Source organism: Thalassophryne amazonica, chromosome 17 (genome assembly GCF_902500255.1).
Source record: "Thalassophryne amazonica chromosome 17, fThaAma1.1, whole genome shotgun sequence".
Lineage (NCBI taxonomy): Eukaryota > Metazoa > Chordata > Actinopteri > Batrachoidiformes > Batrachoididae > Thalassophryne > Thalassophryne amazonica.
In genome coordinates this window covers 49,490,701-49,507,574 of record NC_047119.1, presented here as the reverse complement: position 1 = coordinate 49,507,574, position 16,874 = coordinate 49,490,701, and the positions used below count along the sequence as shown (strand labels likewise).

Here is a 16,874-nt window from a genome sequence, read left to right as displayed (position 1 = left end):
AAGTCTGGGGAAGGATGCAGAAACATTTCTGTTACTTTAAAGGTCCCAATGAGACCAATCTCTGGACTGATGAGATTGGCATTAAACTGATGAGATTGGCATTAATGGCAGTTGTCATGTTTGGAGGAAACCAGGCATCATCCCTACAATGAAGCATGGTGGTGACAGCATCATGCTGTGGGGATGTTTTTCAGCAGCAGGAACTGGGAGACTAGTCAGGATTGAGAGAAAGATGAATGCAGCAACGTACAGAGACATCCTGGATGAAAACCTGCTCCAGAGCGCTCTTGAGCACTGGAGTGACTGTTCATCTTTCAACAGGACAGTGACCCTAAACACACAGCCAAGATATCAAAGGAGTGGCTTCACACTGTAAAAATTATCAGGGTGATTCAACTTAAGAGTGTCCCTTCGAGTTGGGGACAGGTCTCTCACTGTTGTCGCTGCCTACGGGCCAAGCGGCAGTGCAGAGTACCCAACCTTCTTGGAGTCCCTGGGAGGGGTACTAGATAGCGCTCCGACTGGGGACTCCATTGTTCTCCTGGGGGATTTCAATGCCCACGTGGGCGGCGACAGTTAGACCTGGAGGGGGGTGATCGGGAAGCACGGCCTCCCCGATCTGAACCCAAGTGGTGTTCAGTTGTTAGACTTCTGTGCTAGTCACAGTTTGTCCATCATGAACACCATGTTCGAGCAGAAGGGTGTCCATAAGTGCACGTGGCACCAGGACACCCTGAGCCGGAGGTCGATGATCAACTTTGTAGTCATATCATCTGACCTTCGGCCACGTGTCTCGGACACTCGAGTGAAGAGAGGGGCAGAGCTGTCGACCGATCACCACCTGGTGGTGAGTTGGATCCGCTGGGAGTGGAGGAAGCCGGTCAGACCTGGCAGGCCCAAACGCATTGTGAGGGTCTGCTGGGAACGACTGGCGGAACCCTCTGTCAGCGAGGTCTTCAACTCCCACCTCCGGGAGAGCTTCTCCCAGATCCCGGGGGAGGTTGGAGACATGGAGTCCGAGTGGACCATGTTCTCCACCTCCATTGTTGATGCGGCCGCTCGTAGCTGTGGTCACAAGGTCTCTGGTGCCTGTCGCGGCGGCAATCCCCAAACCCGGTGGTGCACACCGGAAGTAAGGGATACCGTCAAGCTGAAGAAGGAGTCCTGCTTATCTTTGTTGGTAGGTGGGACCTCGGAGGCAGCTGACAGGTACCGGCAGGCCAAGCGTGCCGCAGCCCGTGCGGTCACAGAGGCAAAAACTCGGGTCTGGCGGGAGTTCGGGGAGGCCATGGAGGAGGACTATCGGTCAGCCTCAAAGAGATTCTGGCAAACCGTCCGGCGCCTCAGGAGGCGGAAGCAGCTCTCCACCAGCACTGTTTATGGTGCGGGTGGGGAGCTGTTGACCCTGACTGGGGATGTTGTCGGGCGGTGGAAGGAATACTTCGAGGATCTCCTCAATCCCATCATCACGTCTTCCGAAGAGGAAGCAGAGACTGGGGACTCAGAGGCGGACTCATCCATTACCCAGGCCGAAGTCACCGAGGTGGTTAGAAAGCTCCTTGCTGGCAAGGCTCCTGGGGTGGATGAAGTCCGTCCTGAGTACCTTAAGTCTCTGGATGTTGCGGGACTGTCTTGGCTGACACGCCTCTCCAACATCGCGTGGCGATCAGGGACAGTGCCTCTGGATTGGCAGACCGGGGTGGTGGTCCCTCTGTTTAAGAAGGGGAACCGGAGGGTGTGTTCCAACTATAGGGGTTCACACTCCTCAGCCTCCCCAGTAAGGTCTATTCCAGAGTACTGGAGAGGAGAATTCGACCGATGGTTGAACCTCAGATTCAGGAGGAGCAGTGTGGTTTTCGTCCTGGTCGCAGCACACTGGACCAGCTCTACACGCTCCATCGGGTGCTCAAGGGTTCATGGGAGTTTGCCCAACCAGTCCACATGTGTTTTGTGGATCTGGAGAAGGCGTTCGACCGTGTCCCTCGGGGCACCCTGTGGGGGGTACTCCGGGAGTACGGGGTCCGGAGTCCTTTGCTAAGGGCTATTGGTTCCTGTACGACCGCAGCAGGAGCTTGGTTCGCATTGCCGGTAGTAAGTCAAACCTGTTTCCAGTGCACGTTGGCCTCCGCCAGGGCTGCCCTTTGTCACCGGTTCTGTTCATTATTTTATGGACAGAATTTCTAGGCGCAGCCAGGGTGTAGAGGGGGTCTGGTTTGGGAACCACAGAATCTCGTCTCTGCTGTTTGCGGACAATGTGGTTCTGTTGGCTTCGTCAAATCAGGACCTTCAGCTTGCACTGGGGCGGTTTGCAGCCGAGTGTGAAGCGTCCGGGATGAAGATCATCACCTCTAAATCCGAGGCCATGGTTCTCGACCGGAAAAAAGGTGCTTTGCCCTCTTCAGGTCGGTGGAGTGTCCTTGCCTCAAGTGGAGGAGTTTAAGTATCTCGGGGTCTTGTTCACGAGTGAGGGATGGATGGAGCGTGAGATCGATAGACTGATCGGTGCAGCATCTGCAGTGATGCGGTCGCTGTATCGGACAGTCGTGGTGAAGAGAGAGCTGAGTAGGAGGGCAAAGCTCTCGATTTACCGATCGATCTACGTTCCGATCCTCACCTATGGTCATGAGATTTGGCTCATGACCAAAAGAACGAGATCGCGAGTACAAGCGGCCGAGATGAGTTTCCTCCGCAGTGTAGCTGGGCGCTCCCTTAGAGATAGGTTGAGGAGCTCGGTCACTCAGGAGGAGCTCAGAGTCGAGCCGCTGCTCCTCCACATCGAAAGGAGTCAGTTGAGGTGGCTCGGGCTTCTCTTCCGGATGCCCCCTGGATGCCTCGCTGGAGAGGTGTTCCGGGCACGTCCATTGGGAGGAGGCCCCGGGAAAGACCCAGGACATGCTGGAGGGACTACATCTCTCGGCTGGCTTGGGAACGCCTTGGGTTTCCCCTGGAGGAGCTGGGGGAGGTGTGTGTGGATCGGGAGGTCTGGGCGGCTTTGCTTGAGCTGCTGCCCCCGCGACCTGACTCCGGATAAAGCGGAAGAAAATGGATGGATGGATGGATTCAACTTAAAAGCTTCAGTTCAATTGCTACCTTAAAAACATGTTAACTCAGCTTCAAGAAAAGCTTTTATTTAACTCAGGAAGGTCAGTAATATAAGTTGCCAACATATAACTGACCTTCCTGAGCTGAATAAAAACTTTTGTAGCTATGTTGAGGTTACGTAGGTTCTGATAAATTTTGGAGTGTTGGTAACAATATTCACAGGCAACAACTTGTGTTTAGTTTGAATATTAATCACCAGCAGCACTAATGCATTTCAGTCACATTATCTGTGCTTTGGCTGAATTTTTTTTCTCTCTCGTTGCCACATGGATGGATTACTGGAGCCTAATAGCTGAACTGGACGGAGTCACATTAAAAGCACGTTAAGTAACTGATAAACGGTCATTTATGTCCATCCTGGCTTTAAGCTTTTAAACCTGATTAGCAGTAGGTGCTGCAGAGGTTGTGGTCATTTTATTCACTCTGTGGCATGTGTATGACAGGAGTGTGGAAATGTGAACAGACAAATATGACAGTTTAGAACTGCTGTGTTTATACATACATTATTATCTTGTTTATGTGCTTCACCTTTGAACTGGGGATTACATTATTTTGTGACATTGATTTGTTGTGAAGTTTGTGATTTCATATTGCACATTGTTTGGTTTTCAATTTATGAATTTATTTTGTTGTTACCTGCAGTACAAATACAGGTACAATTTTTCAAGTATCATTATAAAATTGAAATGAAAAAAAAAAACCACACCTATATTTGCAGACAATAGATTACCATATTTTCCAGAGTATAAGATGCACCTGTTAAAAAAATGATTCTTAAAAAGGAAAAACCATATATGTCGCAGTGGAGTGAGTATACGTCACCCTTTTTTTCCCTCTGCATTATTGGCTGTATAATTTAAGATTTTTGTGCATTGTTGTAGTGTACTTTTTATTATTGCCATTTATTATTTAATATTATTTTGTTTAGTGCTTTGATTCCTGGGAAAGTCCTGTAGAAAGTGTCATTATAATCATTATTACTAGTAATGAATGTTTGATTTTTCGGTATATGAGTCGCACCACAGTATGAGTCGCAGAACCTCCCAAATTAGTAACAACTCCCCACACACACGCGCACACACACACACACACACACACACACACACACACACACACACACACACACACACACACACACACACACACACACACACACACACACACACAAAAATAGCAAATTATACTCCAGAAAATATGGTATACTATATGCTTTTAAAAAGGATCTGAGTTTTCTCCTGCTGCACATTTTATCAAACATAATGTGTAAAGAATTCAGACAAGGGTCTGCTTTTACTTTGGGATTTGGTATTAGCATTTGTTGAATCCCAACCTTCTAACATCATCGTTTCGGATTTTAGGTCTTGAAATTGTCACATAAAAGAAATTTAATAAATCTTATGCAACAAATTTCAGTACAATAAAAATGGATAAGAAATGTGCACTTGTTTTATTTGAACATTATCTTGAAAATATTTTCTTTCTGTAATTGTTTCACTTTAGCATTAATAACTTTCAAGCTACAGTCTCTAGGATTTAGGGGTGTTTATGACCAGAAGTGAAAGATAGCATTAATATCTGTTCATTAGTGTGTAATTACTTATCTGCAACAATGAATCAATGTTTTCATGAGCTTAGAATGAACGCATCATGTCTGCATAGGAGTGGGCCCTCTCATAGAGGCAGCCATGTATAGCAGCCCAAAAGGAACAGACTTACCTTTGCTTTAGCATTTTGCAGTGTGGCCAGAAAACCAAAGAAAAAAGAAGAGAAATGAGTGATTGCTCCTCTATAAGTCATCTACTGGTTGCTACTCAGAATCAGAATCGCCTTTATTGTCATTGTAATTTGCATTACAACGAGATTTGAGTGCAACTCCAAAAAGGTGCTTTCCGTGGTGTGAGTAATTTTTAGCCAATATAAAAGATAGTAAAATTTAACGGTAAATTATTCAGAGTATATGTACAACTAATATAAACATAAGGTAAAATAAAATAAAATGTGGACCAAATAAAATGTAAAACGAGAATTATATACAACTGTGGAATCATATTGCACGGGAAAATAGCACATGTTTTACAGATATTGCACAAGAAACTTGAAAGGTGTGGATTAGAGTGATTTGTTACTGTTCAGTGCAGTGATCGCTCTGGGGAGAAAGCTGTCCCTGAGTCTGTTTGTACTAGTTTTGATTGACCTATACCGTCGGCCGGAGGGTAGTAGGTCAAACAGGTGTTTGCTGAGGTGGGATATGTCTTTGCTGATCCTGGCAGCTCTGCTGAGGTAACGAGAGCTGACAATGTCTTCCAGGCTGGGCAGAGAGCAACCAGTGATCCCCTGGGCCGTTTTGATCACCCTCTGCAGCGCTGTCCTGTCTGCTGCTGAGCACCCCCCGTACCACGCTGTGATGCAGTACGTCAGGATGCTCTCGATGGTGGCTCTGTAGAACAACACCAGCAGCTTCTCCTCCAGATTGTTTCTCCTGAGCACCCTCAGGAAGTGGAGTCACTGCTGGGCTTTCTTCACCACCACTGTGGTATTGACAGTCCAGGAGAGGCTGTCAGAGAGCTGCACTCCCAGGAACCTGATGGAGCTGACCCTTTCCACACAGTCCCCTTGGATGTAGAGCGGGGCTGGGTCAGCCCTGTTCTTCCTGAAGTCCAGGATTATTTCTTTTGCTTTTGTGGTGTTCAGCGGCAGGTTGTTAGCTGAACACCATGCTGTCAGTCGATATACCTCGTCTCTATAGTCAGTCTCATCCCCCCCTGAGATGAGCCCAGTCACGGTGGTGTCATCCGCAAACTTATGATGGTGTTTGTGGGTTGGGTCAGAGAGCGGTCGTGCGTGTAAAGGGTGAACAGGAGGGGGCTCAGTACACAGCCTTGAGGGGAACCGGTGCTGAGTGTGATGGTGGAGGAAGGTGGGGGCCAAGTTTCACCGACTGTGGGCAGTTTGTGAGGAAGTCCTTGATCCACTGGCAGATGGTGGTGGAAATGCCCAGATGTGTCAGTTTCTGGACCAGGATCTCTGGGATGATGTGGTTGAAGGCTGAGCTGAAGTCCAGGAAGAGCATCCTCACATAGCTCCCCTGGTGCTCCAGGTGGCTCAGCGCGGTGTGGAGAGCTGTGGTGATAGCGTCTCTCTATGGAGTGGTTTGTCCTGTAGGCAAACTGGTGGGGGTCCAGAGTGGGAGGCAGACAGGCTCTGATGTGCTGAGAGACCAGTCTACCAGTCTTTCAAAGCACTTCATGACCACAGGCGTAAGTGCAACAGGCCTGTAGTCATTTATGCTCTCCACTGTTGACTTCTTTGGGACTGGAATGATGGTGGAGGATTTGAGGCAGAGTGGAATGATGGCCTGCGACAATGACAGGTTGAAGATGCAGGTGAAAACTCCAGCCAGTTGCTCAGCACACGCTTTGAGTACCTTTCCAGGTACACCATCGGGGCCGACCGCCTTCCTGGGGTTCACCGCCTTCAGCACACGTCTCACTTCATGTTCCTGAAGTGTTAGCGTGCTAGTGCTGGAGGGTGGTGGGTGTGGAGTTGCTGCTGGTCTGTCTGCTTCGAAGCGGGCATTGAAGCGGTTCAGCTCCTCTGCCAGCAAGGAGTCAGACCTAACATTTCCTGGGTTGCTGCTTCTGTAGTTGGTTATATGATTTATTCCTTGCCACATCCTTCTGGGGTCATTTGCAGCGAAATGGTCCTCTATCTTTTTCTTGTAGGCAGCCTTGGCCTCTCTGATGCCTCTTTTCAGATTGGAACTGGCCGCGCTGTACAGGGCCCTGTCCCCTGATTTAAAGGCGGTGTTGTGTATTTTTAATAGGGACTGGACTGCACTGTTCATCCAGGGCTTCTGGTTTGGAAAAACCCTGACCCTTTTGTTGACGGTGACAGTGTCAACACAGTTCTTAATGTAAGAGTGTACTGCAGGCTAACAAGTTTGAGAATTCTCATTTAGTGAACTAGAGGATCATAAATATGAAGTGAAACATGAAAGAGGGGGGGATTGTGACCGTATAATGCAATCTGCAACCTCACCACTAGTTGGTACTTATTCCTACACATTGTAGCTTTAAACAAATTTGGGGTTTTTTGTCACGTATATCTGACCTTATGGTTTCTCTAACAAGGTCCACCCACTATTGTCGTCCCTCCAAAGAACACTTCTCTCAACATGTCCCAGAATGCTCTTCTCCGGTGCCAGGCGGTGGCCAACCCCCCCAACATGACCTATGTGTGGCAGAAGGGCAGCGAGAACGTCTATCACATAGAGTGAGTGCACGCGTTACTCATTGTTGCACAGCTTCCACATCAATTTTCCATCTTTGATGTTTTGTGTTGGCTTTCAGCAAGTAGTGAACATTTTTACTTTTTCTGTCTTCAGCTTTTTTCACTATGAATTTTCAAGCTGTAAATGTTAGAGTGGCTGTTAAAGCTGGTTTAAATCAAACCTTCAGCAGAAGACTGCAGTTGATAAAAAGAGCTACTAAAATAATGTCAAACACAAACCAGACATTTCGGTGTTTAAATGTTACAGGGTGAAGTGGATGAAAAGTAGACTTTGCTTTTCTTTATGTAAATGATTTTGGGCAGTTTGCTCCTTGATGTTATTCATATCTGATGTGTGGTTAGATTTGCATGTGGTATATTGATTTTTATCCGCCTGGTATGAAACATGGTGGCGGGGGGGGGGGGGGGGGGGGGCTGTGGAGAGACATAGTAATCAGCACGTCTGTCTGTCTGCATGTCTGACTGTCCGTCCGTCCAGCCATTTTCACTTGTTAGCACAATATCTCAAATAAACACTTGACCAATTTCATTTATATTTGGCATAAGGTTGTATTTGGGTCATCCCCCAACACCAGTCGATTACGGTGACCTTGGGCCAATTTCAAGGTCACAGCGAGATATTTGATATATTTTCATTGCCACCATTGTTAGCTTCAAATCTCAAGAACCAGTTGACCAATTTAATTTATATTTAGCATCCATCTGCCATTTAATCACAACAAAATTTCTATTTGTTTTGTTGCAATTGATGCCTAATTGAGTTTGGAAACCTGCAGTGAAGTCCCTTTGAAAAACTTACAGGAGCTGGGAGGGTGTCATTGTATGTGCCGTGATGTCACCAGGAGGTTTTTCATCAGCAGCAAGGTTGCGCTAAAGCCAGTCAACTGGTGTTCTGCCGTTGTTTTGCACACATCACATGATATATCTGATGTATGATGTCATAAAATGTGCAAGATCCATTTTGTGGGACACCGCTGGGGATTTTTTTATGGGGAGCTGATGGGCTTATGGTTAACCCCTTAACGCCTATCATTGCATATATGCTACAATATTTGACTCAAATATGCAACATACCATATTGACCAGTATGCCTGTTGTCGCAAATTTGCAACATACTATTATTATTATTATAACATTATAACATAAAGTCATTACCAAAATACCAAAATTACTATTTATTTTTTGTGCAAAAGTGAAATGAATAATCTCAACATTATTTACCATCTACGTAAAGGCAAAAACACACACAAAACATTTTTTTATATACAGCTGTATAAATTCAGGCATTAAGGGGTTAAAGCAGTGGACTTGAGAGCAGAGGGTCCTCAGTTTAATCCCCAACTTACTCCGAGTGTGTGGTTGAGTGCCTTGCAAGATGGCACGCTAACAGTGGTGTGTGTGTGAATGTGAGGCATCATGTGTAAAGCACTTTACTAATTCAGATGGAGAAGCTGCTGTGTAAATGCAGACCATTGATCCTCAGAGGTTAAGGACAAGTGTTAGAAATGCAGTATTCTGCTCACAACAGTACTCAACTTTAGCCTTGAAAAACATGGACAGGCTGAAGATGCGGCAGCAGAAGGTTCAGTACAATAGTGCTACCACATCCTCTAGCTCCTTCTGGTGGAATTCCAAGGTGTTCCCATCCCAGATGGGATAAATAATTCCCTCCGTCTAGGAAACACCTTAATCAGATATTCAAATGACCTCAGCGGCTCCTTTTTAGAGACTTCAGCCACCCTGCAAACAAAGCTCATTCCAGCTCAGTGTAACGTTAGTTTGCACACTGGTAAAGAATTGTAATTCAGGTACAAATAACCTTTCTCTCTGAGGTTTCTGTGGTGGATGTGTTGCACACTATTTGAGCTCACATTTCTTACAAGCCTGTCTGGCACATTCTGCAGAGCCGCCAGACAGTTGACTGATTTTTTTTTATTTTTTTTTTTATTATTATTATTATTATTATTACTTTTTAAAGGTTCTTTACTGCTGTTTCACGTTTCTCTCGGCACATTGCTGCATTCTGAACAACAGAAGTTATTGAAAGCACTTAGTTCTCAGAGTTTGTCCTGCTGGAGGCCAGTTCAGGGAGCTTGCTTGAGATGAAGGCTCACGTGAGAATCGACACGAAAGAGTCGGAACCATCAATTTTATATGTTTGTACTTAATAATGCATCACGGTCTCAGAACACCTGTTGTTCAAGTGTGAGTCAGAAAAGGTTAACGTCTTATGAAAATTTATACCTGTCTTCTTCTTAATTGTGAGCTGGTTAATGAACTTGAACTTTTCATGCAGTTAACTGATAATAGCTAAATTCTGACTCATGCTACAGCAAACCCTAAGCAGGATCAGCAGTCATTTACTCCACACAGTGCTTTTCTTAGTCAAAAAGGCAAACTGAGTGTGTGTGTGTGTGTGTATATGCATGAGTGTGTCTGTGTGTGTAAGAGAGATTCCTATGGGAGAGCTTTTGGTGAGGCCCACTTTGGTTGCCACAGTATGTAGGTTCCACATGTAAAGCATTTTAAAGTGTTGTATTTATGAAAATAGACTGTTTAAAATATTTTTGTTTATATGCAGTTGTACTATAATTGTCGGCTTCACAAAATGTTTTCATATCTGTTACTGGTTTTATACCATAATGAATGTGTTGAAGAGCTAAAGTTTGAAGGGGTAGAGATAAGAACTTTAAGGAAGCCAAGCCTGCAAGGAATAATAAATAAATAAATAAATAAATAAATAAATAAATAAATAAATAAATCTTCTTCTGGAAACCCAGGAGAGTACAGCCTCAACTTCGGCATTATTCCTAAGATGATAAAAAGTTTTTTTTTTCCCTTTTATTTTCAGTGTGAAATTTCAAGAGGCATCAAAAGAATAAAGCCTTCCCAAATATGGTGTTATACGTACTATATGCACTGTACTATATTAAATATTAGTTACATACAGTACTGCCCCTGGACAGGGCACCACACCACCACAGGTTAATTCCCCATCTAATCTTGGTACCTATTTACAGCATGATGGGCTGGGAGAGTGCAAGGACATAGACAAGTAGAGTGAAATGGGCATTGAACCCAAGTCCGCATACAGTATTAGTAGCCCACAGAGCTACTTGCACTATGATATACTCATCTATGTGGATGTACTCCTTGCATACCTGTCACTGTTTCATGCTTTTAATTGTTGCTATTGTTCTATATTTTCTTTGTACAATTATTGCTCAGATTTCTTTGGGTTGTGAATAAAGTTGCAAAATTCAATTGCAGAAGATTCCTTAAAAGCTTAATAATTGGGTCTGTAATTTTAAGTTGGTGTGCAGATTCTCTGTATTGACTTTTACTCAAATATTTCATGTTTGTTTAAATTCAATAAATAATTTCCACAATGTTTGTGGTAAGAATGCAGTGAGTCTGTTTGTTATGAACAGTTATGAAATCATTAATCTCCATTCTTTGTGGGTAGCATGTGTAGGCAAAATGAAAGAGGTCTCAGAATGGAGCCTTGTGGGACTCCTTGGGTTGTTATATTTGCTTTTTTCAAAAGGTAATAACATTTTTAACTATTTGAACTCCTCCTTTTCAAGTGGATTTTGGAAAATTACCTCTAATAATGTACTCTGTTAGTCAGTAAGATGAAAAAAAGAAAAGCTCTTGGCAAGGCCCCTTACTCTAAAGTCACCTAAAAAGAAACCCTATACTATCAGGCTGAGGCGAGGCACAGACAGAGGCTGGACTCAAAAGCAGGCTCTCACACAGGACGTATGAGTAAAAATACAGGTCTTTATTACAGGCAGGGGTTCGATCATCAGTGAAGGCAGTCCGTGGAGTAAAAGCACCAGGCAAGGGCGAGACAGAAGACGTGGTCAAAAAACAAGCAGGGTCAGTACACAAGCAAACTGGGTTTTCAGAGCTGAGGCTAAAGGCAGGATCCGGTACACAGAGCAGAGTCAAAGCATGGCGTGGCAAAAACAGGACAGAGACGAGGTGCTGGAAAGTGATAAACATCATCAAACGAGCAATGAGGGAGTGAACAGACGCAGTTTAAATAAGGATGATGGTGGCAGGAAAACAAGGTGCATGTGAGGACGAAGGATCTGGAAAGGGGGGCGTGGCTGACAGATGAGGAACAGGTGCAAGAGATTGAGGGGGGAAAACACAACGCAGATGAATCAAAAGAACTAAGTGACTGGAAAATTAATGGAGGAAAATGAGAGATGCTTAAGGCAGACAATAATAAAAGTGAGCCAAACAAAAGGGGAAAAAACTAGGAGATAATGTGACTAATCAATAAAGTGGAAAACCAGGAGATCAAAAATAATAAAACTGGAACAGAACTGACACTGAATAAAGTATAGAAATAAATACAGTGACAATACAAAATAACTAATAAGAAATAAATCATACAGAACATAATCAGATACAAAACACTGAAGATAAACAGTAAGCAAACCTGTGACTAAAGCATTCTTACACTTGAAGTAAACCAATACAAATATGACAAACAAAATAAAAGGTAACCCAGAATGAAACTTGTGACTACAGTTAACAGAAAGAAAAGCAATAAATGACTGAACTGAAAATGCAATACAGAGAACCAAGAATACAATAAAGAACAAAAAAACCAGGGACCACAGAATAATACAAGAACCAGAATAGTAGAATGAACGGAAACAAGAATGAACATAATCAAGAGACATAAAATAAAAACAAAGTCAAGACCGGGCTAAACTGAAGGAAAAGAAAAGGGGACAAATAAGACTGGAACCCAAACAGGACAGAAACATGACATATACACTATATTTTTGGCCTTAAAGACTAAACATAATTCCAGTAAGCTACCCTGTTGGGGAAACCGGGGTACAGGGGATTAGAAATGTTTTGTGGCAGCATAAACACATTATGCATAGGTTTAGGTCATTGTATGGTGGATTTAATACAGCAACTTATTGTTTATAAGGCTGTGTTAGTTATTTCTCCCCAAGTGTAATTTACAGGTGGCACAGTGAATCAACATAGAATACTAGGACTGCAAGCAGTCATATACAGGCCCTCGTGACCGCCTACCTAGGCCAGTGCGTCCCCTTGTGACTAGATGTGGGTAGGTGCATACAGGGGCCAACCCTCATCACACAGTTCAAGTTTCAAGCAAATCAGACAATGTATGTAGGAGTTATGAAAGGTTGATGGTTCACCCACTAGGGGGCACTCAGAGCACAAAGAGAGGGGCCAGGTATGTGCAGGGGCCAACCGTTATCACACATGTGAAGTTTCAAGTCAATTAGGTAAAGCATGAAGGAGTTATCATGACTTGATGTTCCATGGCGAAGGGTCAAAATGGCAGCGCCATAGCGGCCACACCCTTTGACATAGAAAAAAGCTTACAATAAGTTTTGATCAGTATCGTCTCTGGATGATCTGAAAGAAATTTGAAGTGCATTGGACAAAATCCGTAGGAGGAGTTCGTTCAAATACAACGTGTGGCATGAAATGACATGAAAATTCAAAATGGCCGACATCCTGTTTGGAGTAGACCAATGGTGCAAGAGACTTTTTTTTGTACGTCTATGCAAGTCACACATATGTACCAATTTTCATCTCCCTACTCCAAAAAAAAAAAAAAAACCCTATGGGGAGGAGTTTTTGAAAGTTTTAAGGGGGTGCTATTGAGGCATTTTGCTCCGCCCTTGGGCGATGCCCCTATGAATTGTAAGAGGTTGTCATGCTTGACCTGTGTATCAATTTTCATGATGATATGAAAAAAATATAGCCATCAAAAGGAAGAACGTAATTTCATGGTGAACGATCGATATTCGGCACGCCACCACACGGACGCCGTTACTCGTAACTCCACAGCATTCATCACCTACATTCACCAACTTGTTCTGCATGTTTTAGAAGTGGAATGAAGTTGATGGGGTTAACTATGTGACATCAGTATCTGTTAAAGTAAAAATAGGACATTTCCTGTTACCACCGGGGGGGCGCTATGTGTTAGGTGGATTGTTAATATATGCAGATGTTGAGGGCGGAGCCCTCATCATGTCCAGCAAGTTTGAAGGATCTACGATTAAGTATGTGGGCGTGACAGCCGTTCTAAGTGAAATGGCGTGCTCCGAAATGCTCTTCAAAGTTTGACGAACCCTAGCAGCCATGCCTTTTGACCCAATTACATTCTTTTGATAACTTTTGATCAGCATGGTGTCTTGATGATGTGTACCAAATTTGAAGATGATTGGATGAAATCCCAAGGACGAGTTTGTTCAAATGTAAGTAGTGGAAATGGCCAAAAATGGCAAAAATTACCTCAAAATCGAAACTTAAAATCAAAACGGCCGACTTCCTGTCGACATTTCACCATGACAGTAACAGACTTTTTTGTGCGTCCCAGCATGGTAAATATGTGTACCAAATTTCATGAGGCTACAACAAAAAACAAACAAAAAAAAGCCCAATGTGGAGGTTTTTTGAAAATTTCTAGGGGGCGCTACTTCGCCATTTTGCTGCAACTATGTGTGAGACCTCCAAAATACCAAATTTCGGATCCGGCCAGACGACTGTACAAAGTTTGGTGAGTTTTTGAGCATGGGAAAAGGCCGGAATTTGGATTTCAAAAGTGAGAATAATAATAATAATAATCAATCAATCAATCAACTTTTTTCTTATATAGCGCCAAATCACAACAAACAGTTGCCCCAAGGCGCTCTAATAATAATAGTAATCAGTGCAATTACAATAGGGTCCTCGTAGGACTTTTTCCTACTTGGGCCCTAATAATGAAAAAACGCATGATTATAAAGATTTCTTCAAAATTATTGAATGTATACTGATGCATATACAAACTATAATCCAGCAAACCAGCTATGTAATGTGTGAGTATTGGTATTGATAACATTTTATCGATATCGATGCCATTATCAATTCTGCTTATCGATCCAATTCCTTACCAATTCCCCCATCGATACCTCTTGTGAATTTTCTGTGTACTAAAAGTATATGGGGTTAAAATTGTCTCATTAATATTTGTAAATGCACACAGGGTGATCTACAAATAATCATTGATTTGCAAATGTGTTCAGATATCCACAAATGCAAATTTCATAGTTGTAACTTGTGAATTGGTCTTTGCAAATAATGTTGTATTTGCAAATATAAAACTTAATTTGTAAAAAAAAAAAAAAAAAATATAAACATTTGTAAAACTGGAAATTGTATTTGTGAATTGAGTTTCAGCATTTGTGGATCACCAATTACACGCATTCATCGCTTTCCTCTGTGACACGCATTCATCGCTTTCCTGTGTGTGGTTCCATTCATTAAACAGCCATCTATACTCAACAAAAATATAAACGCAACACTTTTGGTTTTGCTCCCATTTTGTACGAGATGAACTCAAAGATCTAAAACTTTTTCCACATACACAATATCACCATTTCCCTCAAATATTGTTCACAAACCAGTCTAAATCTGTGATAGTGACCACTTCTCCTTTGCTGAGATAATCCATCCCACCTCACAGGTGTGCCATATCAAGATGCTGATTAGACACCATGATTAGTGCACAGGTGTGCCTTAGACTGCCCACAATAAAAGGCCACTCTGAAAGGTGCAGTTTTATCACACAGCACAATGCCACAGATGTCGCAAGATTTGAGGGAGCGTGCAATTGGCATGCTGACAGCAGGAATGTCAACCAGAGCTGTTGCTCGTGTATTGAATGTTCATTTCTCTACCATAAGCCGTCTCCAAAGGCGTTTCAGAGAATTTGGCAGCACATCCAACCAGCCTCACAACCGCAGACCACGTGTAACCACACCAGCCCAGGACCTCCACATCCAGCATGTTCACCTCCAAGATCGTCTGAGACCAGCCACTCGGACAGCTGCTGAAACAATTGGTTTGCATAACCAAAGAATTTCTGCACAAACTGTCAGAAACCGTCTCAGGGAAGCTCATCTGCATGCTCGTCGTCCTCATCGGGGTCTCGACCTGACTCCAGTTCGTCGTCGTAACCGACTTGAGTGGGCAAATGCTCACATTCGCTGGCATTTGGCATGTTGGAGAGGTGTTCTCTTCACGGATGAATCCCGGTTCACACTGTTCAGGGAAGATGGCAGACAGCGTGTGTGGCGTTGTGTGGGTGAGTGGTTTTCTGATGTCAATGTTGTGGATCGAGTGGCCCATGGTGGCGGTGGGGTTATGGTATGGGCAGGCGTCTGTTATGGATGAAGAACACAGGTGCATTTTATTGATGACATTTTGAATGCACAGAGATACCGTGACGAGATCCTGAGGCCCATTGTTGTGCCATACATCCAAGAACATCACCTCATGTTGCAGCAGGATAATGCATGGCCCCATTTTGCAAGGATCTGTACACAATTCTTGGAAGCTGAAAATGTCCCAGTTCTTGCATGGCCGGCATACTCACCGGACATGTTACCCATTGAGCATGTTTGGGATGCTCTGGACCGGCGTATACGACAGCGTGTACCAGTTCCTGCCAATATCCGGCAACTTCGCACAGCCATTGAAGAGGAGTGGACCAACATTCCACAGGCCACAATTGACAACCTGATCAACTCTATGCGAAGGAGATGTGTTGCACTGCATGAGGCAAATGGTGGTCACATCAGATACTGACTGGTATCCCCCCCCAATAAAACAAAACTGCACCCTTCAGAGTGGCCTTTTATTGTGGACAGTCTAAGGCACACCTGTGCACTAATCATGGTGTCTAATCAGCATCTTGATATGGCACACCTGTGAGGTGGGATGGATTATCTCAGCAAAGGAGAAGTGCTCACTATCACAGATTTAGACTGGTTTGTGAACAATATTTGAGGGAAATGGTGATATTGTGTATGTGGAAAAGTTTTAGATCTTTGAGTTCATCTCATACAAAATGGGAGCAAAACCAAAAGTGTTGCGTTTATATTTTTGTTGGGTGTATTTAGAACTCTCAGCCATTTTACTCATTTTGACTTCTGATATGAGCTGGACGGACATGGACAGACAAGGAGAGCAGTCGCCATCATCTAATGTAAGTACAAACAACTTTTGTTGTCCTAACTTAAGATAATACTCGACTCGCTTGATTATGTTCCTTCTTGACGAAATGCGATAAAGTCAATTTTCCAAGAAGGAACATCAATTTTTTTGATCGTTCTAACTTGACTCGGCAGAGAGCCACGCAGCGTTTTGAGCTGTGTGAACAGAACGGAGAACGATTCTCATTTCTTTCTCACAACAAGACAGGAGTCCCAGTTAGTGACTTTAAGGCCCAGTCACACGGTACTTAACGAAGGGTGATGATGCCCTGCCGAAACAAGAAATCTGGACTTTCGTTGACTGTCGTTGGCATCGTTTAACCTTCGCGCAGCCTCGTTCCTGCAGCTGGCGCTACGTCAGGATTTTTAAACTGTTGAAAAATTTGAACGAAGGGCAACGAAAACCTCAGTTCGTCTGTGTCACATTTTGCT

At 43.8% G+C, this 16,874-nt stretch overlaps 1 protein-coding gene across 1 annotated transcript in view; it reads left to right on the top strand.

Moving 5' to 3' along the window:
• The window catches only part of igsf9a (immunoglobulin superfamily, member 9a), a 221,456-nt gene that overhangs the window by 126,704 nt on the left and 77,878 nt on the right, over positions 1-16,874 (top strand). Inside the window, exon 7 of the mRNA XM_034191993.1 lies at positions 7,233-7,374. Coding sequence (XP_034047884.1) covers positions 7,233-7,374 — 142 coding nt within the window. The remainder of the gene's footprint in view (positions 1-7,232; positions 7,375-16,874) is intronic.